General features: G+C 44.5%; 1 protein-coding gene and 1 long non-coding RNA gene across 2 annotated transcripts; both read right to left on the reverse strand.

Annotated features, from left to right (window-relative positions):
• Window positions 1–21: 21 nt before the first annotated feature.
• Window positions 22–4,634, reverse strand: LOC144456526 (uncharacterized). The gene is made up of 2 exons (XR_013485592.1): window positions 4,122–4,634; window positions 22–97 (listed from the first exon to the last, which is right to left on the reverse strand). It is a non-coding gene; the product is annotated as an uncharacterized LOC144456526 (long non-coding RNA).
• A 7,621-nt stretch (window positions 4,635–12,255) lies between these two features.
• LOC110209139 (caspase-14-like) lies at window positions 12,256–27,238 on the reverse strand. Its single transcript, XM_078151743.1, is given in 10 exon segments — window positions 12,256–12,908; window positions 14,110–14,219; window positions 16,268–16,384; window positions 17,342–17,567; window positions 19,821–19,900; window positions 19,903–19,969; window positions 22,158–22,234; window positions 22,712–22,804; window positions 26,852–26,938; window positions 26,941–27,238. Coding segments are annotated over 10 exon segments (1,119 nt in total). The 5' UTR covers window positions 27,101–27,238; the 3' UTR covers window positions 12,256–12,806.
• Between the last annotated feature and the right edge of the window lie 729 nt (window positions 27,239–27,967).

Here is a 27,967-nt window from a genome sequence, read left to right on the forward strand (position 1 = left end):
TCCTCACCTTTTTTACCTCTCTGCAATATCTGATGCTGATAATTGCGAGGAATCCATCCACACCAACACAGTATGTCCAACACGATGTTTTGTAATACTAGAGAAAAGGAAAAAGTATTTATATAGTGCCTACTGTATGCTAGGCACTTTTTACAAATATTACTCCTCAATCCTCTCAAAAAACGCGGCAAGGGAGCTGCTATTTTATCCCCATCTTTCAGTTGACAAAGTTGAGGTAAACAGGTTAAATAACTTCCCCAGGGTCACACAACTAGTAAGTGTCTCAAGCTGGATTTGAACTCCAGGCTCAGGGCTCTATCTACTGTGTCACTAGCTGCCTGTCTTGGTTCTCCTCTCTCTGGCTGCTCTTTCTCAGCATCATTTGCTTCACCATCATCCATATTCATGTTTCCTTAAAGTTGGGATACCCCAAGGCTCTGTTCTGGAGGAGCTTCTCTGCTCTCCCTCTGCAATTGATAGATCAGCCGAGCTACTATTCTCTTATTTGGTAACTTCATTAGCCTCTATGGATTTAATCATGGGACTGGTGCAGATGACTCCCAGACCTACTTATATGGCCCTGGCCTCTCTCCTCACCTCCAGTCCCATATCATCAATTGCTTCTGAACTGGACATACCACAGACATCTCCTAAGAGGCTACTATGTGCCAGGCATGGGGTAAGCTCTGAGGATACAAAGAAAGGTAAAAGACAATCCCTGCCTTCAAGGAGCTCACATCTAATACAGGAGGCAACATGCAAACAGCTGGGAACAAATCAGGCTACATTAAAGCTCTGATCAAAGAGAAAGCACTAGGATTAAGGGGGATAGGCAGGGGCTTCTTGTAGAAGAGGAGACTTGAGCTGACACTTAAAGGAAGCCAGGAGGTAGAGATGAGGAGGGAGAACTGGAGGTTGGAAACACAATCCAGCTGGGCTCACCCATAACTGTCTGTGCTGCCATGACACATACTGTTTATGGTTCCCAAGATGGGAAATGTTTCTTGTTACAGAGTCTACAGGGATCACCCCCTCCCTAGGAAAGTGGGGGGGGGGGAATTAAAGGCATAAATCAGGAGGGAAAAGGGAAAACAAGGTTCCTGTCAAAAGGTTTTCTACTCCTCTGTAGTCCTAGTTTGATTTAGCGTTAAAGCTCTGAGCCTAATATTCACTTGACTCTTTTCTCATATGCCCACCAGGCACTTAGCCTACAGCAGCTAAAAAGCTCTCTACTACAATCCTAACCTGAGTAAGAATCTCCTTCTACAATATCCCTCATAGGAGGCTAGTCTCCCACTGAAGATGCTGCCCCCACACACACACATACTGCCCCCCCAGTGAGGGGAAGCCTCATTGAGGACATTCATGACACTTCTGGACAGCTCTAATTGCTAGGAAATTTCCCCTTACATCAAGCCTAACTTTTCTTTTTGGGACTCCCACCTGATAGTCTTCTTTGCCCCCCAGGACCAAGCAGAATAAGGATTGGCTCCTCTCCCACAAGTATTCTGATGAAGTTGAGTTTACTAAGTCTACTTATACTGCTGCATCTCCAACCTAAGAAAGTCAGCTGTGGAAAGGGCATGTTTGGAATTAAAAGATCTGAATTCAAGTGGCATGCTGGGAAATATGAACCAGCTTGGGGAGGTGGTATAGAGTGGGTGGGATGATTATACCCTGCACTCCTATATAACTTCTATATAATCAGAATTACTAATATGTTCTCCATCACTTTCTTAACTCTAGACAACCAACAAACCATAAATGAAGCCCCATTTGAAGTGTAAATATTTGTACTGACAATGTAACAAATCCCCACCAAGGGAGCAGGTTCTGCTACTTAGCATTATTGACCCTGGGCTAGTGACTTGAACCCTGAGATGCTCAGGGGTCAAATGGAAATGACAATATTTGTATCATCGGGGTTGCTGTGAGAAAAGCCCTTTGTAAATGAGGAAGTGCTTTGAACACGACAGCTGCTGAATGAGGGCACAAAGCTCCTCTGACTTCTTTCATCAAGCTGGGACTCCAGGATCCCACAGTCCTGAGGGCTAATGACAGGTCCCTGAAACAGTCTCCCTTAGACCCTGCAACCCTGACTGACCTTGCTCAGACAGCTCAGCAGCATGTCCTCAAACAAAATGTTTCTGCCCAGACCTGTTGATAACTCCAAAAGGGAAACCCCTTCAAAAACAGAGTCCACCAACACTAATCTGAGTTTTGAGACACAATCCTCTTCCACAATCTGGCCCTTTCCAGCTCCATCTCCTGGCTCTGGGGTTGGACCCTGCATCACACACTCATTGGGCCATTCTCTGCAAACCCTGCTACACTCTACCACCTCCATGCTTTTGTTCATGCTGTTACCTAAACCTGAGACATCTTCCCACCTGCTCCTCTTCTACTCGGTTTCTATCTTTTGAAGCCCAACCCAAATGCTTACCCAACTGGTGGCATGGTACATTGTCTAGACTATTGGACTTGGAGTCAGGACAAACTCACTTCAATCCCACCAGTAGAAGTTATTAGCTGGATGATCACAAGTCCCTTCCCCTGAGACTCAGTTTCTTCCCATATAAAATGAAGACAATAACCCCTTTAGCACGTCCTACTCTACTACAGCCATTCTAGCCTGCTTGGCCTTTATATGTGATTCCATCTCCTCTCTGGGTCTTTGCACAGGCTTTCTCCCCAGGCCTATGGAGCCCTTCTGCTTAATAGAATCCCTGCCTTGCTTAGCTGACCAAAGTGAATTTCATTTATTGCTCTGTAAGTGAGGGAGGAGGGGAAAATCCCCTGAATAACACCACCCCTTCCTATCCTGATCCCCAGTTGCTACTGTCACCTCAGAAATGACTTTGCATATATTTTTATTTAATTTTCTCTGTATGTGTTGTTTTCCCTAGAATGTAAGCCCCTTGAAGGCAAGAGCTAAATTGGTTTTAGCTTTGTATCCCCAGCACCTAGCACACAGTAAGTGCATACTGAATAAATGAAGCAAGCTGGCAGGGACCACTTATTTTGTCTAAGTCCTTCCTTGTGGTCAGCAAGCAGGAAGCCCCTTTTATGTGCCAAGCACTGTGCCGAGCACCAAATAGATAAAGGAAGGCAAAAATGGAGTCCCTGCCTGTCCTCAACAAGCTCCCATTCTAATAGAGCGGACAACATAAAAACAACTATATGCAGTCCTGGAATCCATATTATAGGCCAACCACACACTTCATCATATTGGATGGATTGTTGGCCATCTTTCACTCCAATGATCTCAAAACATTAGAGACAAACTCCAAGGATCAGATAGATTATAACATCCTTCAGGTATCTAGCACCCTACCTACCATGTAGCTGAATAAAAGGAATCTCGCTAAATACCTGTTGGTTTGGAATGAAAAGGGGATGTGGGAGATGTCCCCCGAATAACCATTTATGGAGTTATCAGAATGAATCTTCAGTCTATTGATGATTTTGGTCTCAGCACTTCGGAGGCCTGGTACTCTAAAAAGGCTCTGCTTTAGAAGTCAGAAGACCTCAGATCTGGTCCTACCTCCCCAGGTGACCTTGGACAAGTCAAGTAACTTCTATAAGTATCAATTTCCTCATCTGGATTCCTGTTTATCTCCTGGTTGGTTGAAGTCCTCATCTTTTCAACCAAAGGTCCAAATGCCCATCTAGGCCCGTGATCTTTTTTAAACTCTCTCCACCTTTTCTTTGTGGGTGACAGCTGGGAGTGAAGTAGCAAGGAGATGTGGGACCAGTACAACTCTGGGTTCCAACACAGCGTGTGACTCTCACTAGCTGTGCACAGTCAGCTGGCTGGCATAGGAGCTGGGCGACCACAAATAGGAAAGTCTTTCACCTCTAAGCCTTGGTTCGCTCCTCTGTTAAAAAAAAAAATGGAGCAAAGAATACCTGGAGCAGTAGCTTAGCTTACCAGGGGTCTAGTGGGACTGGCAATTGAGATGATTTGAAGAGCTTAAACACTGTCAAATTTGCTTGATTATTCTTATGGGCCTGTGGGGTGGAGTAGGAAGTAGTGCAGTGGAAGCCTGAAGGGTGGGACCCTCCTCCCCAGGAGGGTCCGCGCAGTCCCACCTTACCCCACTCTTCTAGCACGTTCTTACCACCACCTTCTTGCAGGGACCTCAGCAAGTAGAGCTGAGACTCAAGACGCGCATCTATGTCATTGCCTATCTTCATGAGCACGGAGGCTGTGCTCGCCACAAGCTCCAAGTCTCCGGGCTCCTCCGCGCAGGCCTTCAGGGAAAAACTTCAGCCGTTCGAGCTCGATCGGGGTCACCTTGTCCTGTTTGTTCACCACCCTGTTCTTGAGGATCTCCATGGTCAGGAAGGGACCGCCGTGTCCGCGGGCTAGGGCCGGAAGACGGGAAGTGGGCGCAGCGCAGAACTAGCGGGACGCGGCAGCGAAAGTGAAACGAGTCTTCCGGGAACTTCCTGGACCTACGCATTAGCCAAAGACCTGGGGGTGGTCCTCCAGGGGCGGGGAAGAGGAGCAGGCCAGCAGGGACCCCGCCTCTGGGTGGGAATGGAGCGCAATGAATCCTTTCTCTTCTCCCTCTGCTTTCCTCTGAGGGGCTATCCTTCCGTCACTGCGCCCATGCTTCTGCCGCGCCTCTCTCTCCATCTCCCTCTCTCTTTGTCTTCGTCTCTCCATCTCTGTCTCTGTCTCTGTCTCTGTCTCCCGTCGTGTTTCTCCCCCCTTTCTCCTCTTTTCTCCTCACCCTTTCTTTCCTCTTTCCCCCTTCTGTCTTACTCTCCTCTCCTCTCTCTCCTTCATCCTCCTATCCCTTTTCTTTCTCTCCCTCCTCTCTCTCCCCCTCCACTCTCCTCTTCTACCCTCTGTCTCTCCTTCTAAAGTCCAGTATTTCTAACCCTTTATTGCACTGAAGGTTTGAGACAAAGCTGCAGAACGAATCCTTGGCATTCATCTGGCCATTCAGTGATTCCCTGATGCCTCAGATTATCCCAATTTCACCCACTCTTCAAATTCTAACTCAGCCGGCTTCTGCTCACTTGCCCTGATTTTTCTCAGCTTGCTTTACCCATATGGTCACAGAGCATTTCGAAAAATAAATTACTACTGACATCTTCAGCTTCTTACATCATCACAGTTGTCCCAAGTACCCAACTCCCTGAAACACCACCCATTTAAAAAAAATATTTATTTTTAGTTTACAATATTCACTTCCATAAGATTTTGGGTTTTAAATTTTCTCCCCCTCCCTCTCCTCCCTCTTCGGCAAGATGGTGGGTAATCTGATACAGGCTCTACTTACACATTCATATTAAGCATATTTTCACATTAGTCATGATGTACAGAAGAATTAAAACTAATGGAAGGAACCTCGAGAAAGAAGAAATAAAACAAAACGACAAAAGAAAAGGAGTGCAAATACTAAGCTTCCATCTGCATTCAGACTCCATGGTACTTTTTCTGCATGTGGATAGCATTTTCCATCATGAGTCTTTTGGAGTTGTCTTACATCCTTGCATTGCTGAGAAGAGCTAAGCCTATCAAAGTCAGTCATCTCACAAGGTGGCTGTTACTGTGTACAACATTCTCCTGGTTCTGCTCATTTCACTCAGCATAAGTTCATATAAATCTTTCCAAGATTTTCTGAAGTCCCACCCGCTCATAATTCCATATAGGGCAATAGTATTCCATTACATTCATATACCATCACTTGTTCAGCCATTCCTCAACTTCTGGGCATCCCCTCAATTTCCAATTCTTTGCCACCACAAAAGAGCTCCTATAAATATGTTTGTACATGTGGGTCTTTCCCCCCTTTGTATGCTCTCTTTAGGACACAGATGTAGAAGTGGCATTGCTGGGTCCCCATCTTTTTAATCGAAAAAAATTATATTTTGGAAGAACTCACAGCACAAGTTGACAAAAGTCTAAAATCAAATTGCAGAATCTGGCAGACAAAATGAACAAATATCATGAAGTGAGGCATAAAACTGGGAATTGGAGCTCACCAGTGTCATCAAGGGATGCTCTGTGCAAAGGAGATCCGAAGTTATGAGATGACCTCTCAGGTCCCTTACCCTCTGAGATGATCACTTGCAGGAATTTGGAGAGAACCCTGGGTTTGAATTCTCAGTTGAAAGAAATACCTGAAGGGACAGCTAGGTGGTGCAGTGGTTACAGCACCAGCCCTCCAATCAGGAGGATCTGAGATCACATTCCTGAGTTCAAGTCCTAGTAGCTGTGTGACTCTGGGCAAGTCACTTAACCCCATTGCATCAAACAAACAAACAAACAAAAAAACCCCTCTGTGATCCAGGGCAAGTCATTTGATATGTTTGGGATTCATCTGCAAAATGAGTAAAATTGTGAGGTTAGGACTATCCCTAATAACCATCTCATGGCTCCTAGAACAAAGTCTAAACTCCCCAACCTGGCTTCAAAGGCCTTCTATAATACGGGTCCTCCCTACCTGTTCAACCTCATCTTTCATTAGTCTGAGTCAGATCCTTTTTCTGTGGACAGTTAGCAAATGATTGCCTGTTGTTCCTGCCTGCACCATTCAATGAGGTCCCCACCTAGGTTCTTGACTTTCTATTCTAGTGGGATATAGTCTGTGGAAGGTTCTACCCACTCAGAAAGGCCCTAAGTATGGGCAGGGAGATGGGGCTGTAAGACGCCAGGTGATGGACTTTCTGGCCACAATATCTCTCAAAAACCTTTCAAGGGGGCTGTGATCTGTGAGAGAAGAGGGATTATATGTAAAGTGGGAGGGAATTACAGACCCCTGAAATGAAGGCTTGCAGAATACTTTTTTCACTATAACCCTCTGATACCAGTAGTGGGGGGCTTATTATCCAGTTTTTGTAACCTCCTTGAGGGAGGCAGAGGAGCACTTGGAAAAGACCTTCAGCTCTGGAATCAGAGTACCCGTGTTTAAATCACACCTATGTCATATACTACCTTTGAGGCCTCAGTTTCCCCATCTGTAAAATGAGCAAGCCTTCCAACACTAGATCTGTGATCCCCAAAATAGTAGTCTACTCCAGATTTCCTGACTGCATATCCACTGCTCTTTCCTTTTGTTACAAACGGGCCCTCCTGTCCCTTAGAGCAGTTGGGAGAGCAAAACCAGATGTTTAAGAAAACCTCTTTGCATAACACCAAGTTCAAATTGGTCAAACTCAGCCCTTCCTCCTGACTTCATGTCCATCACTGTTTGCTACACCATATGGCATGACACTTTTTAAAGGAAGGACAGAATGGATTTGAGAACTGTTTAAGAAATGAAAGACATCAGCTTTTGAGTCAGGAGGATCTGAGTTCAAATTCCACCTCAGATACTTGACACTTACTAGCTGTGTGACCCTGGGCAAGTCACTTAACCACTAATGCCTCCCCCTTAAAAAAAAAAAGTAAAGAAATGAAAGACAGGAGTTAGTGACTTCAAATGAGACAGGAAATACAGAGAAGCCAAGGATGGCTGAGGATGTGAGTCTAGGTGACAAGAAGGTAGAAATAGGCAGAGTGAAACAAATTTCTTTCCAGCAAGGTTAGTTTGAGGCAGTGAGGGGGCCCAAGGCAGACAGCTCTAGGCTTGGAGTGAGAAAAACCTGAATGATCTCAGCTCTTGACGACTCTTCAAAAGGATCAATCTTGCACTGCTTACCTAAGAGATTTTCTTGAGGGTCACATGAGATAATGGAAGCCTTTTTTAAGCTGGGTTGCCTTAGGTGATGAACTCCTTGAAACTTAGGGTGTATTCATGTCCAGAGGTGAATCTTCTGGGATGGAGAGGATTATGGCACACATACTGAGGGCAGCCTGTGCAAGCATCCTAAATCTCTAAGTAGGAAAAAAATGCTACAGATGTGGGTAAGGAATATGAGAGAGAGAAGAGAATCAATGACAGAAACAACCCACCAGCCCTTTCCTATGTGACTGAATAAGTAGATATTAAAAGACCTGTGTTATCATTATTATAATGAGGATGTGTCATCTCCAAACATCCACAACCTGTCCGGGAATTTATTTATCAGGAACTTTACTCCTGTTTCATCTACCTAACGAAGCCTATTTCATACAAAGGCCTGGCATTGATGATAGCAGCCAAGGGAGAAGGTTCTGCTGTCAGAAGCTCCTTATGAGCCAGCACTGTGTTGAGCAGTCAAGGAAGGTAACTAACACAGTGCCCTAGGAGAGGCAGAGCTTAGAGGGATAATTTGAGATTCCCATTAACTCCTCTTGGTCAGGCTGCTCTGGAGTATCATGGTCAGCTCTGGGAGGCACATTTCAGAAAGGAAATTGATAAACTGGAGGGTGCAGGAAGGCAATGAGGATGGTGAAGGGAGTTTCAATTTCAGGCCATAGGAACTTTGGGATCAGGATCGCTTGGGAAGGCATTGGGCATGGTCAGGAGAAGGCACAACTAAAAAGCTGTCAAGGGGCCAGGCGATTCCTATGTTTAGGGTTGGCCCCTGGGGGAAGAATTAGGTGCAAAGGGTGCAATTGCAAAAAGGGAATTTGAGACTTCACAGAAGTCTATTTTCTGGCTTTTCACATTGAGCTCTGCTCCTGGAGCACAGCGGGCACTATCCCAAGCTTCTAGTGCTGGGAACCTGGGGCCTGGTCCCTGGCTTTGTGCTCTGGGGCCTCAGGTGCAGGTGGTTTGCTTGCTGCACTGGGTTGTAGGCTGGGTTCTGGGGCTGCAGGCCTGACAGCTGGCCTGCTGTGCCACTGGCCTGCTGAGCCAGGAACAAGGGGCCTTGCTTGCTGATCTCTGCTGTGGCTCAGAGCCTCCTGCTGGCTCCCAGACACTGGCTGTGCTGGGCTGCACTTCCCTTTTACCCAGGTGAGACAGAGCTTTCCTGATATCCTTCTAAATTAGCTTCAGCTGAAAAACTGTTTCACTCCATCCTTTTGTGGGTTCTGTCCCTCCAGAATCCGTTTTGGGGTTTGATTTAACATTGTTTCCTAGGGAAACTGGGAAGAGCTCCAGCAGCTTCCTGACTTCTCTTCACCATCTCAGCTCCATGCCTGATATCTACTTTTCTACATAAATGCTGTATTTCCTTAGTAGAATGTAAGCTCCCAGAGGGGAAGAATTATTTTGTTCTGTTTTTCTATCTGCTGAGTTGTATGCTTAACAAATTATTACTAAATTGGTCTTAAAACTATAATAGACAATTGGGTCTATTACAGATGCACAACTTCTATTTCCAAATCCAGCTTGTCACAGGCTAATGGCCAAGTCTGATTTTTTTCAGTATCTACGTGTTCCATGAAAATCGTGGTTAGGTTTTATTCCCTCAAGACTGAGTCTGAAGTATGGAAGAAGTGAAGAGCTGACATTTTCTGCCTACCCGTCAGGTACAGTCCCTTGATACAAAGTCAAGTCTGCTTTCTAGAGCAGACATCCTGGGGCCTAAGTACTTTAAACACATTTTTTTTTTGATAACTGTATTTTGGTAGAATTGGTTTCCTTTGTAATCCTACATGTTTTATTTCATGCATTGAATAAACATGATTCTGAGGAGAAGCCCATGGGTCTCAGCAGCCTACCTAAGAGATCTGTGACACCAATAAAGGTGAAGTCACTGGGTCCCAACCCAATAGATCTCTCCCAAGCCACCCTTCCCCCAACTCTTTCACTATTTCTTTCCCTTATCTTTTTGGCCACAGGACTCCACAAGCTACCTCTGGAATGACCTGAACCCTTCTGAACCGTGTTCCTGTTTCTTGACAGAATCTCTGAATTCCTTCCTAATTTCCCCCACACTCTAGCCATGTCTTGTCCTGCTTTACAACTGGCCTTCTTCTTTCCTGGGGCTAATCAATCCATTTTTGAACACTGTCACTAAACCTCTGACTCAGTATAAAATTAACATCCCCAAAATTCACATTCCAGATAATAGTGCAGCAGGGTAGATGTGCACAGCAAATGAGTATAATAACATTACATTCCCTCCCTGGGAAGAGAGGTTGTGGGGAGGGGGAAGTGTTACATGCTGAGGGTGTGCAGAGGCCATCAGATACTGGGACAGTCTCCAACGGCAGCCAAGGGCTGGGGGAGATGACAGTGATGGCTAATCTTGGACCAGTGCTGGGAGGAGGGAGAGAGATGTTAAATTTGTCAACCAGAGTTCTTCTGAGACTCAAGTGCTGCTCAACTGAAAAGAATTTAAAAAGGCTCCAGGTAGGAGCAAAGGGCTAGGGAGAAGGCAGAAGAGATTAAGAACAAGCAGGCTCCCTACCCACAGCTCCACACTCCCTCTCCTCTGCTAAATGTGTCTGATGATCCTTGAACTACCACCTCCCCATGCTGTTTCAAGAGTCATGTTGTAAGAGAGATCATAGAAAGCCTGCTCCAGAATCACAAAGCCCCACGTAAATGTTGTTACCTCTATTAAAACTATTATAAGTTATTAAAATATTATTATTCTTAAATCTATTGTTATTATTTAGATTGTAAAGTTTTCCAGAAGAATGTGAGCAACATAGGGAAAGCTAGGTGGCACAGTTGATACAGCACTGGCCTTGGAGTCAGGAAGACCTGAGTTCAAATCCAGCCTCAGACACTTCCTAGCTGTGAGACATTGGACAAGTCACTTAACCCCGACAGCCTCACCAAAAAAGCATAAAACAAAAAAGAATGTGAGCAAATGGAGGGTAGGCCCTGCTTTGCCTCTGTATCCCCAGTGCATGGCATGAAGGAGAGGCACATACCAAGTACGGTTGATTCCATACCTCATATCAAGCACTGAAGGTAAGCATGGGATAGGGAAGTTTATGGAAATTCAGCTAAGTCCTACCATGCTGGCTACTCATGTACCCAGGAATTGACCATATAACTTCTGCCTGAGAAGCAGCCTAGCCAGCTTTGGAGAGGCTCCTCCCTCAAGGATTTCCAGTCACAGTAACTCATGAAGCTGTCCAGCAAAGGAGGGATGGAGATCTGCATTGGTGGAAGAAGCCGCCACATTAACAAAATCACAGCTCCAGAAGAGCTGCCTGAAACCATGAAGGGAGATTTGAGAGCTGACTGCCATCATCATCATCATCTTCATCATCGTGTCCTTTCCTACCTCCATATCCAACTGGTCACTAAATCCTCTCAATCTCATATTGCTTCCTTCCTTTCTGGTACAGTCTCCCCAATCACTACCACTATAGAATAGTCCTGGTTAGAATTTCTGCATAATATTTTAACTCTCAGAACGTGTCTTTCTCCATTTGCCCGGATGCTCAATAACTCTGTGGCCCTGGAGAGCCTCATCACATTGGTTAGCGAATTTTCTCATTCCTAAAATCCAGATATGGTAATAGCACCTAACTCACATGCTGGCTGTAATGATTAAATGAGCTACTGTATCAAAAAGGCTTTGCAAACCATTGCAAAAGCTACGATTTACATAGTTTTTACTATGTGCCAGGCACTGTGCTAAGCTCTTTACAAACATCATCTCATTTGAGCCTTCCATCAACCCTGGAAGGTAGGTGCCACTAGTATACCCATTTTACAGATGAGGAAACTGAGGCAAACACAGGTTGAAGTGACTTCCCCATGATCACACAACTAGGAAGTATCTGAGGGTAGATGGGAACTCAGATCTTTTTGACTCCAGGCCTGGTGCTCTATCCACTGCTACGCCTCAATGTCCAACAAAGTGCCATATCAATGTTACCTATTAGGCTTTCTCACCCCCTCATTAGTGCTCTTCCTCTAAGATTACATTCCATTTACCTTCTCCTCTAGTCTATCCCTCTCTCTCTTTCCCTCCCTTTCTCTCCTTTTCCTTTCTCCCTCTCTCCTTCACTCCTCCCCTCCCTCCCCTTCATTCTGTCTCCTTATCCTCCATTACCCACATATGTGTGGGTCTACACACACACACACACACACACACACACACACACACACACACAGCAGGGTATCCAAAAAGTATTGGGGAAGTTTTAAGGTTCCATACCTGCAATTCCCTGTGTGGATATATATGCATGTGTTTCAAAATATGTGTGTATGTATACATATATACATATACACATATGGATATACACATACACATTACTATACAAACATAGTCATTTCCTTGTCCTTCCCATTACACTATCGGTTCCTTGACTTCAGGGACTGTCTTTGCCCTTCCCTGTAGCTCTGTGGCTGCTAGAATCTGAAATGACTGAGGGACCAAAGCTTTGTCAAAGGTAGAGGAACAGATCTCTAACCTGTGGGTGGCTGGAGCCAAATGAAGCAGGTAGAGACAGAAGAGTCAGGAATCAAACAAAAGTTTATTTTCAGAGTGAGGAAAACAGGTTTGCAAATTAATGTCCTACTGAAGAGAGCTTGTGATTTGTGGCAGGGTGAGGGTTATTAAGCATGAAACCCACAAAAAGGCAGGACCCAACACAATCATTCTTGGGGTCTTGAGTAAACAGTTCCCACAGCAGGGTCACATGTGCAGGTATCTTCAGCACAACAGAGGAGTTCTTGGGTCCTTTGGTAACAGTCTCTAACTTTGCAGGGTCTTTGAGGCTTGTGAGCATTTAGCAGGGTACAGAACCAGAGTCAGTGTGGTGGGAACAGGAGTGCAGCACCTGGTTCAGTTCACTTAGCAATGACAACTGCAGGAATTGTCCAGAGTGTCAGGATATAAGACTGACTGCTTTGTGCTGCAGTTTCTGATGAAACCTTCACAACACATTACATCCAACATACATAAGAGCCAGTATTTGATACAATGTAAAGCACAGTGCTAATGCATAAACAAATTATTCTGTACTGAAAATCTTCCACCTCCTCCACCTCTGCCTCCACCAAGTGTCAAAAGTACACAGCTTTGGTGAGAGTGGACTCCATGACCAACACCACTTTGACAGGATCCTCGTCCATGTAAAAGTCTGTGTGCACCACTCTGTTGTTCACCTACAAGACAAAAGGCCCAAATTACACAAGGAAATGAATAACATTCAATTCCACAATTAGATAGCTGAGCAGGGCTGTCTTTAGCCTCTTTTTGTATCTCCAAAGTTTAGTTAGATGTCTGGCATGTAGGAGGTGCTTAAGAAATGTTTCATGATTATTAAACAAGTGTTTATTAGGCACTCAGGGTGCTCTAAGCCACATTCTAGGTGAGGAAGAAACAAAGACCAAAAAGAAACAGTGCCTGCCCTCAAGGAGTTAACTTTCTAAGGCCAGATACAATACATACATCAATAAGCAATAAGTATATGCAAAATACAGACAAGGTAATGGGGAAGGGAGAGATTAAAGCAGAGTTCTCAGAACCCAGTAGATGAGGCAAAAACCTTTGTATAGGAAGTAACCCAGAGCTAAAATTAGTAGAAGAGCTAGAGATTCCAAGAGGCAGACGTGAGGAGAGAGTGAAATCCAGGCATTAGACAAAGACAGGGTCTGAGTCTGCAGAACCAGAGAGTAGGCCAGTTTCACTGAAATGCAGAGTTGGGGGTGGGGTGCAGACAGTAGAGGATTTTAAATGTCAAATAAAGCAATAGGGAATCATTAACACTTCTTGAGCAGGGGCCTGACATGGTGAAATCTGGGACATGTGAATGTCTGGGACAGGACAACTCTCTTGTAAAGTGCAATAGCAATGTACAGCATTATTATAACAATGATGATGAAGAAGATATCTGTAATAAACTTGACACTGATTTCTCTTCATTCAGCCCAAAGAGCATGGGGGCTGTGAGTTGTTCCTACTTCCAGGCTGATCCATTCTCATTACTGGACCATAACTTAGAACTGATGGGATAGAGAGGGATGAGAGAGAGAAACAGAGAAAATGACTATTTAAATGAACACCTCAGCCCCTTGTTTGCTAACAACACTGATAGCAGCACAATCCTGCCCTAAGAGCTTACAATCTACTGAGGAAGGGCAACAACCATGAGAGAAGAGTTCAAAGAAAGAAGGAAGACATCATCTCAGGAGGAGAAAGACTGCAGGTAAGAGTGCAGGCACCCGGCCTACATGCACACACACATGCACAAATGCTGCCCAGGGAATTCCAGGCAATGTGCTGACAGGAAGAAATAGATGCTTGTTAACTAGTGGAGGAAAAATAGCAGAACATGGAGCATGAATCCATTTATTGATAACTCACTTGAGTAAAAAAATCCACAATATGCAACTTCTTGCCATGTTTCTGAAAGACTTCATCCATTGCTTGAATCATCACAGAACCATCTTCTGGGTGGCGTAAAGCAATGTGACCTACCAGTGGAGAAATGAGAATATTGTTTAAATTTTTGACTAAAGTGTTCTAAAAACGCACACACACACATGTGGAATCTAGAAAAACACTTACTAAGCAAGATATCCCTTTATTCGGTGCAACAGTAGGACATGTCTACATTTTGATTAAGCTGTCCAGTATTTACACTTGTGCTACTTCCCAAATCTGTTCCTTGGGCCCTTAACTCTACCAGTACACTAACTAGGCAGTCTAAATGCACAGCCCATAAAGAATCCATGGCAGATGAGGTCAGTAACTAATTTACAGTGGGCCATGAACCAGGAAAAGCCTCTGTCTGCCCAGCAAACTCATATGAAGGACACGAGATATTATCTGAAGCCAAGGCTATGTTTTCCCAGTGATGCTTTACTCAAGAACCTACAACTTTCAGTCTCCAATACACCGTGTAAAGTAGCTGGCAGTCCCTAGAGCATTCTGCTCATAATCAGAAGGGAATCCATACCCAAAGAACGTTCCATACAACATTCTCAAGGATATGGTCAGTTTCCTTTGACCTAAAGACTTTAAGTAAGGGAACACTTACCATCTATCAAGATGCCAATTACACTTTGGACAGCTATAATTATTTGTTGGGCTTTACTGACAGGAAGCCCAAATATGCCTCTCTGCACTTTATACCTTATTCTATTGGTCCTAGTGAGGGTCTAGTAGACCAAGCACAGTATCTGAATTGCAGAGGTTCAAAGGACATCATAACCATCTACTCCCACCCATGCCTGAACAACAATCTACTCTACAATATGGCCAACAATTCAATGGTCATTGGGGCTTTGCTCCAACCAATTCCCAAACCAGTCTACTCTGCAAATGGCTCTAAATATGGGGAAATTTTCCCCATCATTAAACCTATACCTTCTCCTCTGCAGCTTTCACCCACTCTTCCTATTTCTCAACTTTAGGGCAAGCCAAATAAATGGCCTCACCCTTAAATCTGGTAGTCCTTCAGATACTTGACAACAGTTATCACCTCCCTCCTAATCTTCTCTTGTCCAAACCAAACATTCTCAAACAATCTCCAAAACACCATCCAACATCACCATTCTAGTCACCCTACTCCTACGTGTTCCAGTTTGTATCTGTCTTTCCTAAAATAAAGCGGTTGTTGAATTGTTCTAGAACTATCTAGACCCTACGGGGGTTTTCTTGGCAAAGACAGTGGAGTGACTTTCCATTTCCTTCTCCAGCTCATCTTAAAGATGAGGAAACTGAGGTAAACATGGTGGCATGACCTGCCCAGAGTCACATAGCTAAAAAGGTTCCGAGGCTACATTTGAACTCAGGAAGATGACTTGCCTGGCACTCTATCCATGGCACCAAGCAGCTGCTTTTTGAGGTATTCAACACTGAATACAATATTCCAGGGGTGGCCTCAGCATGGCAGAGGACGGTGAGATGATCAGCCAATTTCTGAACATACGCTCTTAATGCATTTTCTACTACCACATCGCCCAATGCTGATTTATGTTTGGCCTCTAGCTCCTTAACAACCCCCAGATATTTTTCAAATATATTGTTCTCTAGCCATCTCTCCCCTATATTTAAATTGAGCACTTGAATTAAGACTTAGTATTTATCCTCATTAAATTACATCTTACTACATTTTGACAAAAATTCTGGCCTGCTGAGAGCTTTCTAGATTATGATTCTGACATCCAAATTTCTAGCTCTCTCAGTTTGGTGACTTCTGAAAATTTTAGAATCATGCTATCTCTGCTTTCCTCTAAATGAGGGATTGAGATGTTAAACATAGAGCCAATGGGAGTCTGCCTAACTGCAAATGGCTGACCAGAAGGCCAAAACCCTGCTGGGTTGAACAAATTCTGCCTTAGGAAAAAATATTGTATGGAATTAGTCATTTTAGTTTTTGGTAATCTATGTTTACAGGGTGATGCACAAGAAGAGTTTTACCACAAATCTGAAACGTAAATAATCAGAACTGGATTTTGAACAGTCATTATCACTTTCATTCAATATGCCTTGACAACGCATAAATTCACTGCCTTACCTTCATGGGTGGGATAGATGATAAAGTAATCACTGAATGTGGGAAGTCGCTTTTTCTCTGAATCATTTACTTCCATTGGTTCACCATCGGCTTGAACAACACCACCATCTCTTCGAACTGTTTTTGTGGGAGAAGATGTGAATAGCCAGCGAGATAAACAATTATCCAGCAATCTGATATTAATGCCAAATGAACTCATCATAAGTGAGCCCATGTCACTGCATATACACTGAAGGGAGTAGTTCACAGTCATGGGCCCCAATAGCTCCAGAAAAGCTAGGCAAGCCAGATCCCAGTCTAAGGAGCAAACAGCACACATACCAACAGTAACATTCCTCAGAATTGGTAGGCCAAGGATTAACAATTTCATCATGTCAGAGGCTAGTAGGATCACAGCATCATAAATTTATGGCTGGAAAGGACCTTAGAGATAATCCAGCCCACTCTCTCATTGTACAAATAAGAAAACCAAGCCCCAGAGAGGTTACATGACTTGCCCAAAGTCACTGAGAAAGACAGTATGAATAATATAAGTAAAGCATGTTGAAAAACTGAATTATCTACTTTAAAATGCCAGTTATTTCTAGGAGTATTTTAAGCAACAAAATGAGGATTCAAACCCACATGCAATCTCTATTCAAATGCATTTCACTGGGCCCTGAGAAATGACAGAAACTTATCCCAAAATGAGTGAGGAAGAGAGGGCCACAGGGAAACACCCATAAAAAAGTAGAAGAGGGAATATCACAGTGGAAAAACCGCAAAACCTTGGATTTATAAATAATAAGATCTTGAATCTACTTGCTTAAAAGGACCTAAGATACTCTAACTTGTAGGATGCTAACATTATGGATCCTTCCGGCTGGAAATATACAAAATTTGGCATCTTTATGGATGTCAAGGGGCAGCTAATGAGTATTTCTTCTTGTAAGATAAGGAGAAGCAGTAGAGAAAGGAAATTCTTTCTGGGATGAAAATCAGAGTCAGGATTTCCTAAAGAGAAGAAGAAAATACTTACAGTGAAGCCTAAGAATTCCCTGCCACTGCTGAGGTGTTCTTTTTCCTTCTACTTACCTCCTCTACAAGCCTGGATTATAAAGATTTTTGGTTTCTTTTGAAGTGCTGGACAGTTTTTATTGTTGAACATTTCAAAGATGTCTGATAAGTTGATTCTTTCATCCAGTACTGTTTTTATAACACCTTTTCCTCCATGGGCCATGAGAGTAACAAGGCAGCAGCTCACATCATCTTTTCTTTTATTTATGTCATCTCGAAACTCTCGTAATTTCTCCATTAACCCCTGTGGCAAATAGCATTGCAAAACCGATTTATCAAAGGGTGGACTTAGAACCATTTGTATTATCTACAGTAATTCTCAGAATTCCCTCATTTTAGAGGCAGCAAGGTGACGCAGTGAATAGAGTACTGGCCTTGGAATCAGGACAACGCGAGTTCAAATCCAGCCTGAGACACATAACACTCACTAACTGCGTGACTCTGGGCAAGTCACTTAACTCCAAATGCCTCACCAAAAAAAAAAAAGGAATTCCCCCATTTTGCCCAGGTTGTGACATTAATTGCTTAGCTTCTAACATGAAATATTGACTGTTAAAAGGAAGTGAAGGTCTAAGATGGCATCATCATCATCACCTTTGTAGACAGTTTTGAAAAGAAACCTGGTCCTCAGGAAGACAGAAAGTTTAAGAAGGAAAAGTAAAACACTTCATTTTTATTACAACTGTGGGACTCTGGGATCATTTTATATGATTACATAGAGCACCTCATGCAAATTTCATCTTGAATCTTCAAGTTACATGTGAGAAATCCAATCTCCAAATTCTGTAGACAAAGATAAAATTGAATGAATGAATGAATGAATGAATGAATGAATGAATGAATGAATGGACTAAAATCCAATACTAATCATTGTTGGGAGAGTGGGACCAGTGATGGCCCCCAGGGCAAGGGGATTGACATCCCTGGGCTGTTTTTCCCAGTCGGGAAGGGTATCAGCCAGGGTCATGGGCAACAAGACAGAGACGACAGGAGGGGGGACGCTGTAGGGGCCCGTCCACCTGGCCATAGATCTCAAATTTGTTTTCATTTAATAGTATTTGGTTTCAATTACGTGCAATGATAGGTTTGAACATTCACTTATGAGACTTTGAGTTCCAGTTTTTTGTTCCTTCCTGGACTCCTCCCGAATTGGTAGGCAATCTGATATAGCTTATACATGTGTAATCATATTAAACATATCTGCATACTGGTCATGTTGTGGAAGAAGAATAAGAACAAAAGGGGAAAAGCACGAGAAAGAAAACACAGAAAAAAGAAAATAGTATGCTTTCATCTGCATTCAAACTCCAGTTTTTCTGTGCATGTGGATAGCATTTTCCAAAATAAACCTTTTGGAATTGTCGTAGATTCCTGCATTGCTGACAAGAGCTAAGTCTATCATAGTTGATCATCACATAATGTGGCTGCTACTGTGTACAATATTCTCCTGTTTCTGCTCACTTCACTCAGCATCGGTTCTTGTAAGTCTTTCCAGGTGTTGCTGAAATCAGCCTGCTCATCATTTCTGTTTTTTCCTTGGTTTCTTTGCTTTTGGCTTGGCGATGGGGTTAAGTGACTTGTCCAGGGTCACACAGCTAGTAAGTGTCAAGTGTCAGAGGCTGGATTTGAACTGAAGTTGTCCTGACTCCAGGGCTGGTGATCTATCCACTAGGCCACCTAGTGGCCCCCTGGCTCATCATTTCTGATAGCACAACAGTATTCCACTACATAAACATAACACAACTTGTTCAGCCATTTCCCCAACTGATGGGCATCCCTCAGTTTCCAATTCTTCACCACCACAAAAAGAGCTGCTATAAATATTTGTCTACATGTGGGTCATTTCCATTTTTTTATGAGCTCTTTGGAATACAGACCTAGTAGTGGCATTGCTGGATCAATGAGTATGCACAGTTTTGCAGCCTTTTGGGTATAATTCCAAATTGCTCTCCAGAATGGTTGGATCGGTTCACAACTCCACCAACAAAGCATAAGAGTTCTAATTTTCCCACATCTTCTCCAACATTTATCATTTTCCTTTTCCATCATATTATCCAATCTGATATATGGGAGATGGTAACTCACAACTGTTTTAATTTGCATTTCTCTAATCAACAGTGATTTAGAGCATTTTTTTATAGGAGTACAGATAGCTTCAATTTCTTTATCTGAAAACTGCCTGTTCATCTTCCTTGACCATTCGTGAATTGGGCAATGACTTGTACTGAATCTCAAATCCTACTCAGCTCTGAAAAACACATAGAATCAAAGCAACTAATGGAGCATTCACGCTCTTGAAACATAAAAAGGCTTTCCTTTACAGGAGAAGAATTCATTAATTCCCTGACACTTGTCCCTTGAGAGAAGTACCAAGATTCTTTTATCAGGGTTTAGAAAGGAAGAAGACCTTGCTGCTCAGATTGTATTCATGATGACCTCATCAGAAAGAAAGCAGGCTATAAAAGTCAGTTACCAATGCTGTTGTCTCAACGCTTACCTTTTCATCAGGATTGATGCAAGATGTACATTCAAACTTGCACGCTTTAAGCCAGTTTCTCATTCTCTTCATATCCTGTTAGCCCCTGGTCTGCCTGTCTTCACACACATCACAAAAGCCTTACGAGGTTTTTCCATGTTATAGCGTTCCTGTTTGTAAGTAAAATTAATAAGCACAATGTATTCCCATGTATCAGAAAATATAACACCCTAGACATATTGGCCCATATGCTGCCTGCGAACCTCCTGGGGTCCGGGATGGGGTTTATCTGAGAGCTCAAAGCTGACCATCTCTCTTTGGGGGAGGGGTGTGTGTGCATGTGTGTAGAAATAGATTTCTTTCATCTATAAGTTCCTGACAATCTCCATTTCAGAGTAGTTCTAACAATACAAATCACTCCTTCTGAAATACTTAGAACCAGCAAAGTAGGGCTATTGTAACAAAACTGGCAGCATGGTGTCACTACCACATACAAAACACCACCAGTTAAAATCATACCACTCTGAGGTAAGGCAGGGCTTGGGTTTGAGTTTATCTGGGGAACAGGTAACCCTGTGAGGGAACAGGAATGAGAGCAGCATGGATTCCCCAGGGGCTGGAGCCTTCTCATCCTTTCTACAAGTCAGGAACTTCAACAGATTTCAGTGGATTACACATAGACTACAAAGTCCCCCAAATCTCCCCAACCCAGAGCTATGGCCCCAAGAATTCCAATGAGAACATGACACTTAAGTCCCCAGACAGGTGTGGCCCTATTCTTTCCTGCTCCCAGGAGTTAGTCCAGAGGCTCCCACCACCAAAAGGAAGAGATGCAGAAACAGCTGGAGGGGCACAAGACAGCAATCTGGCATTCCTTGACGTTTTATCTTTGGGAGCTGAGTGGGGAGCAGGAGAGACCCTTCCTTCCATAAAGCACCAGCAAGCCCCTCAGCCCTGTGCTAGGAGGACAAATATGGCCCAACTGGTTAGGTCTTAGGGGCTGGGTGTTGGTTGCCCTACCATAAAGTAGCTGGTTTAGCACCACCTCTTGGATTCTTGGGGGCAGGGAGCCATTTTTACTGCCTCTAAGATGATCTGGGTGACTGACACTGAGGAGGACACACTCTTTAGAGATACCATGCCTCGGATCCACCAGTCTCTTCCATTTTGTTCCCTAAGTTTTCCCTCAGCCTCTTTCTGGAATGCAGCAGGGATTCCCCAATCCTTCCCCTTTCCTAGGAGCTCTGGTGGGATGTGGGTGCCTTGCTTCCACATGGGGGAGATAACAAAGTAGTAATGAGGGGACAAAGAAGGTAAAGGTAGAAATGAGGGTGGTTCTAGGAAAACAGAAAGACAACAGGATTTGGATTCAACAGAACTGGGTTTAGCTCTGGGGTCTAGCACTTCCTAACTGCGTCCTTGATCAAATCAGGTAACTTCTCAACCTGTTTTCTCAGCTATAAAAGGGGTACAGGAATGTTGACATCTAATACTTAAATAGCATTGTAAGATTTGCACAGTACTTAAAGAGGCCGTCTTATTTGATCACTGCAAAAACTCAGAAAGGTAGGTGTTATTATCATCATTTGACACATGAAGGGCCTGAGGCATAGAGAGATTTGAATGCCCAAGAGTCATGTAGCTAGCAAGTGTCTGAGAATGGATTTGAACTCTGGTCTTCCCTAGGTCTTCAGGTCCAGCATTCTGTCCTAGGCACCACCTAGCTGCCTGCAGGAGGAATGGGAATACTAACTGTTCTTCCTCTCTCTCCCAGTTTAAGTAGCTAATGAGATAAATGGATTGAACAAGCATTTATTAAGTCCTTACTCTACTTTAGGCACTGTGCCGGACACTGTACATACAAAGACCAAAACATCACAGTCTTTGCCACCCATGGAGTTTATGTTATACTGGGACAGCTCCAACCACTGGGGTGAAGGGGGTGGCCTTAGGTACAAAGTGGCAGCTAAGCTGAGTTTTGAATGAAATCCAGGGATTCCTTGAGGTGCAGGTGAAGAGAGAGAGTACTCCAGGAATGGGAGACAGTCTGGTGGAATTCTGCTGATTCTGTAGAACATCTAGCAGGGGAATTGACTTAACTAGAAAATGTATGAAGGGGTGGGACATGAAATCAGTTTGAAGAGTTAGATCGGAGGCAGATTTCAAATTGGCTCCAAATGCCAAACAGGGAAGTCTATGTTATCTCAAAGGGAATAAACAGATAGTGGAGTTTTTTTGAACAAGGGAGTGAAACAACATACAAATCTCCCTTTTTACACCTACAGGAAGGAGCCAGTTGCCTGAATGAGAAGCCATGTGGTCGTTAGTTACATTATCAAGGCTTAGATAAAAAGTTACCATTTTAGGGCCATCATTTTCATACTGTCTCTTCAAAGTCATTGTCAAAACGCTCAGTATTTTCGGGGAAAATGGACCACCAAAAAAGAACAAAGAATAGGGTTATTTATTTATTGCTTTCCCACAACTTCTTTCTCTATCTCTCACCACATTTCCTTAACTCCATTCCCTCCAATGTTCTCCTACAATCATTAATCCTCCTCTGTCCTCTAACCTCTTCCTATCTGTGGGTTCCTTCCCTATAGTCTATAAATAGGCCCCACCTTCCACAGATCTCCACCTTCCCTGCTAGCTATTGTGCTCTCATTCTCTCTCTCTCTCTCTCTCTCTCTCTCTCTCTCTCTCTCTCTCTCTCTCTTTCTCTCTCTCTCTCTTTCCTTTTTTTTTCAGCCACACAGTTTTCTTCAATCATCCTCTCTACTTTCTCTCCTCTCTCACTAACTCTTCAACCCCTTGTAATCTGGCTTTGGGCCTCATCATTCAACAAAAACTGTTCTCTACAGATTTGCCAGTGACCTCTTCATTGCCAAATAGGATGGCATTTTCTCAATCCTCACCTTTTTTATCTCTCTGCAATATCTGATCCTGGGAATTGCGAAGAATCCATCCACACCAACGTAGTATGTCCAACATGATGTTTTGTAATACTGGAGAAAAGGAAAAAGTATTTAAATAGTGCCTACTCTATGCTAGGCACTTTTTACAAATATTACTCCTCGATCCTCTCAAAAAACGCAGGAAGGGAGCTGCTATTTTATCCCCATCTTTCAGTTGACAAAATTGAGGTAAAACAGGTTAAATAACTTCCCCAGGGTCACACAACTAGTAAGTGTCTCAAGCTGGATTTGAACTCCAGGCTCAAGGCTCTATCTACTGTGTCACTAGCTGCCTGTCTTGGTTCTCCTCTCTCTGGCTGCTCTTTCTCAGCATCCTTTGCTTCACCATCATCTATATTCATGTTTCCTTAAAGTTGGGATACCCCAAGGCTCTGTCCTGGAGCAGCTTCTCTGCTCTCCCTCTGCAATTGGTAGACTGGCCCAGCTACTATTCTCTTATTTGGTAGCTTCATTAGCCTCTATGGATTTAATCATGGGACTGGTGCAGATGACTCCCAGACCTACTTATATGGCCCTGGCCTCTCTCCTCACCTCCAGTCCCATATCACCAATTGCTTCTGAACTGGACATACCACAGACATCTCCTAAGAGGCTACTATGTGCCAGGCAGGGGGAAGCTCTGAGGATACAAAGAAAGGTAGGTAAAAGACAATCCCTGCCTTCAAGGAGCTCACATCTAATACAGGAGGCAACATGCAAACAGCTGGGAACAAATCAGGCTACATTAAAGCTCTGATCAAAGAGAAAGCACTAGGATTAAGGGGATAGGCAGGGGCTTCTTGTAGAAGAGGAGACTTGAGCTGACACTTAAAGGAAGCCAGGAGGTAGAGATGAGGAGGGAGAACTGGAGGTTGGAAACACAATCCAGCTGGGCTCACCCATAACTGTCTGTGCTGCCATGACACATACTGATTACAGTTCCTCAGATGGGAAATGTTTCTTGTTACAGAGTCTACAGGGATCACCCCCTCCCTAGAAAAGTGGGTGGGGGGAAAATTAAAGCATAAATCAGGAGGGAAAAGGGAAAATAAGGTTCCTGTTAAGAGGTTTTCTACTCCTCTGTAGTCCTAGTTTGATTTAGCGTTAAAGCTCTGAGCCTAATATTCACTTGACTCTTTTCTCATATGCCCACCAGGCACTTAGCCTACAGCAGCTAAAAAGCTCTCTACTACAATCCTAACCTGAGTAAGAATCTCCTTCTACAATATCACTCATAGGAGGCTAGTCTCCCACTGAAGATGCTGCCCCCACACACACACATACTGCCCCCCCAGTGAGGAGAAGCCTCATTGAGGACATTCATGACACTTCTGGACAGCTCTAATTGCTAGGAAATTTCCCCTTACATCAAGCCTAACTTTTCCTTTTGGGACCCTCCCCCCCACCCCACCGATAGTCTTGTTTGCCCCCGGGACCAAGCAGAATGAGGATTGGCTCCTCTCCCACAAGTATTCTGATGAAGTTGAGTTTACTAAGTCTACTTATACTGCTGCATCTCCAACCTGAGAAAGTCAGCTGTGGAAAGGGCATGTTTGGAATTAAAAGATCTGAATTTAAGTGGCATACTGGGAAATATGAACCAGCTTGGGGAGGTGGTATAGAGTGGGTGGGATGATTATACCTGCACTCCTATATAACTTCTATATAATCAGAATTACTAATATGTTCTCCATCACTTTCTTAACTCTAGACAACCAACAAACCATAAATGAAGCCCCATTTGAAGTGTAAACATTTGTACTGACAACGTAACAAATCCCCACCAAGGGAGCAGGCTCTGCTATTTAGCATTATTGACCCTGGGCTAGTGACTTGAACCCTGAGATGCTCAGGGGTCAAATGGAAATGACAATATTTGTATCATCGGGGTTGCTGTGAGAAAAGCCCTTTGTAAATGAGGAAGTGCTTTGAACACACGCTGCTGAATGTGGGCACAAAGCTCCTCTGACTTTTTCATCAAGCTGGACTCCAGGATCCCACAGTCCTGAGGGCTAATGACAGGTCCCTGAAACAGTCTCCCTTAGACCCTGCAACCCTGACTGACCTTGCTCAGACAGCTCAGCAGCATGTCCTCAAACAAAATGTTTCTGCCCAGACCTGTTGATAACTCCAAAAGGGAAACCCCTTCAAAAACAGAGTCCACCAACACTAATCTGAGTTTTGAGACACAATCCTCTTCCACAATCTGGCCCCTTTCCAGCTCCAGCTCCTGGCTCTGGGGTTGGACCCTGCATCACACACTCATTGGGCCATTCTCTGCAAACCCTGCTACACTCTACCACCTCCATGCTTTTGTTCATGCTGTTACCTAAACCTGAGACATCTTCCCACCTGCTCCTCTTCTACTCGGTTTCTATCTTTTGAAGCCCAACCCAAATGCTTACCCAACTGGTGGCATGGTACATTGTCTAGAGTATTGGACTTGGAGTCAGGACAAACTCACTTTCAATCCCACCAGTAGAAGTTATTAGCTGGATGATCACACGCAAGTCCCTTCCCCTGAGACTCAGTTTCTTCCCATATAAAATGAAGACAATAACCCCTTTAGCACGTCCTACTCTGCTACAGCCATTCTAGCCTGCTTGGCCTTTATATGTGATTCCATCTCCTCTCTGGGTCTTTGCACAGGCTTTTCCCCAGCCTATGGAGCCCTTCTACTTAATAGAATCCCTGCCTTGCTTAGCTGACCAAAGTGAATCTCATTTATTGCTCTGTAAGTGAGGGAGAAGGAGGGAAAAGTCCCTGAATAACACCACCCCTCCCTATCCTGATCTCCCAGTTGCCAGTGTCACCTCAGAAATGACTCTGTATATATTGTTATTTAATTTTCTGTGTATATGTTGTTTTCCCTAGAACGTAAACTCCTAGAAAGCAAGAGCTAAATTGGTTTTAGCTTTGTATCCCCAGCACCTAGCATATAGTAAGTGCATACTGAATGAATGAAGCAAGCTGGCAGGGACCACTTATTTTGTCAAAGTCCTTCCTTATGGTCAGCAAGCAGGAAGCCCTTCCCTAGTGCCAAGCCCTGTGCTAAGCACCCAAGACATAAAGGAAGGCAAAAACAGAATCCCTGCCTGCCCTCAACAAGCTCCCATTCTAACAGGGGACACAACATACAAACAACAATATGCAGTGCTGGAATTCATATTACATGCCAAATGCATGTAATATATGCCACACACTTGACCTGTCTCACCAGCATGTAAATATTGTTGGAGATCTTTCATGCTAATGATCTCAAAAGATTAGGGATAAACTCCAAGGATCAGATAGATTATAAAGTCCTTCGGGTATCTAGCACCCTGCCTAGCATGTAGCTCAACAAAAGGAATCTCACTAAATACCTGTTGGTTTGGAATGGAAAGGGGGGGGGATGTCCCCTGAATAATCTCTTATAGAGTTATCAAAATGAATCTTCAATCTATTGATGTTTTGGGGCCCAGCACTTGGGAGTCATGGTATTCTAAAAAGGGCCCTGGTTTAGAAGTCAGAAGGCCCCATTTATTAGCTAAGTGACCTTGGACAAGTCTAGTACTCTGTATAATAAATAGCAGTTTCCCATTCTGGCTTCCTGTTTATCTCCTGGTTATTTCAAGTCCTCATCTTTTCAACTGAAGATCCAAACGCCCATCTGGGCCCCTGATCTTTTTAAACTCTCTCCATCTTTTCCACGTGGGTGACAGGTGGGGGCAGCAAGGTGATGGGGGACATGTAAAGCTCTAGCATCCAGCACTGCATCTGACTCTCACTACCTGTGCAAATTACGTTGCTTGGTAGCTCACTAGCCGGGTGACCAAACATAGGGAAGTCACCCTCTAAGCCTCGGTTTGTTCCTCTGTAAAACGGAGCTAAGAATACCTGGAGCAGTAGCTTAGCTTACCAGGGGTCTCGTGGGACACACCCATGAGATGATCTGAAGAGCTTGGGGACGGTCAAACCTGATGATTCTTCAGGGGGTGGGGAGTGGAGGTGGGAGTAGGAGGGCTTCGGCGCGAGATAAACCCAGAGATGAACCCAGAGGGCGGGAACCGCCCCCGCCCCCCCTTAGGAGAGCCCCGAGCTTGCACCCCACCTTACCCCACTCGGCTACCAGGTCGTTCCGGCGCATCCGCTGGAACACCCGGACCAAGACCCTGGGGGTCCCGGACACGACGTAGCGCTTGACAGCAGATCGGCCAGAGCCGAGGTCGTGGGGGCCGTGTCCAGGTCCTCCATCGGGATCCTAGGCTTCTTCCCGGAGCTCCTCAGGTAAAACTTGAACTCTTGCAGCTCGGGTGGGCTCAGGCGGTCCAGCGTGCTCACCACCCGGGCTCTGAGCGCCTCCATGGCCGCGGAGGGAGCGCCGGGGGCTGTGGGGGAAGGCTGCGGGGCGGGGAGGGGACACAGCCCGAGCTAGGGGGCGGCGAAGGCGAAAGTGAAAACAGATGTCCGCAGACTCGGGAACGGCGCTCGCTAGCCCCACCAAGACCCGGGCGTGGCGGTCCGGGGGCGGGGAGGAGGAGCGCGCCCGCGCGGACCCCGCCCCGGGATGGGGATGGGCTGCTAGGAGTCCTTTTCCTTCTGGCCTCTGCTTTCCTGGGAGGGTCTAGCCTTGTGTCCTGCGCCTCTGCTTCCCATGCGGGTCTGGCTCTCTGTCTGTCTCTGTCTGTGTCTCTGTCTCCATCTCTCTCCCTCCCCTCCCTTCTCTCCTCCTTCTCTTTCTCCTCTTTTCTCCCCATCCTCTCCTCTCTCCCTCTTCCACTCCTGTCTCCTCCATTCTTCTCTCCCTTTCCTCTCCTCTCCTCTCTCCCCTTCTTCATCTTTCCATCCCTTTTCCTTCCCTACCTCCTCTCTCCCCCTCCACTCTCCTCCTCTAAACCCACCCCGCTGTCTCTCATTCTAAAGTCCAGTGTTTCTAACCCTTTATTGCACTGAGGGTTTGAGACAAAGCTGCAGAATGAATCTCTGTCACTGAGCGGGCCGTTCAGTAATTCCCCGATGCCTCAGAATATCCCAATTTTACCCACTCTTCAAATCCTAACTACTCACTTGCCGTGATTTTTCTCAGCTTGCTTTACCCTTGTGGTCACAGAGCATTTTGAAAAAAATTTTTACTGACATCTTCAGCGTCTTACATCATCAGAGTTGTCCCAAACAACCATCTCTCTGAAACGCCTCCCATTTTTTAATTGGAAAAGAAATTGCATTGTGGAA

This window comes from Phascolarctos cinereus, unplaced genomic scaffold, assembly GCF_003287225.1.
Source record: "Phascolarctos cinereus isolate Bilbo 61053 unplaced genomic scaffold, phaCin_HiC Scaffold_1;HRSCAF=81, whole genome shotgun sequence".
In the NCBI taxonomy this organism is placed as follows: domain Eukaryota; kingdom Metazoa; phylum Chordata; class Mammalia; order Diprotodontia; family Phascolarctidae; genus Phascolarctos; species Phascolarctos cinereus.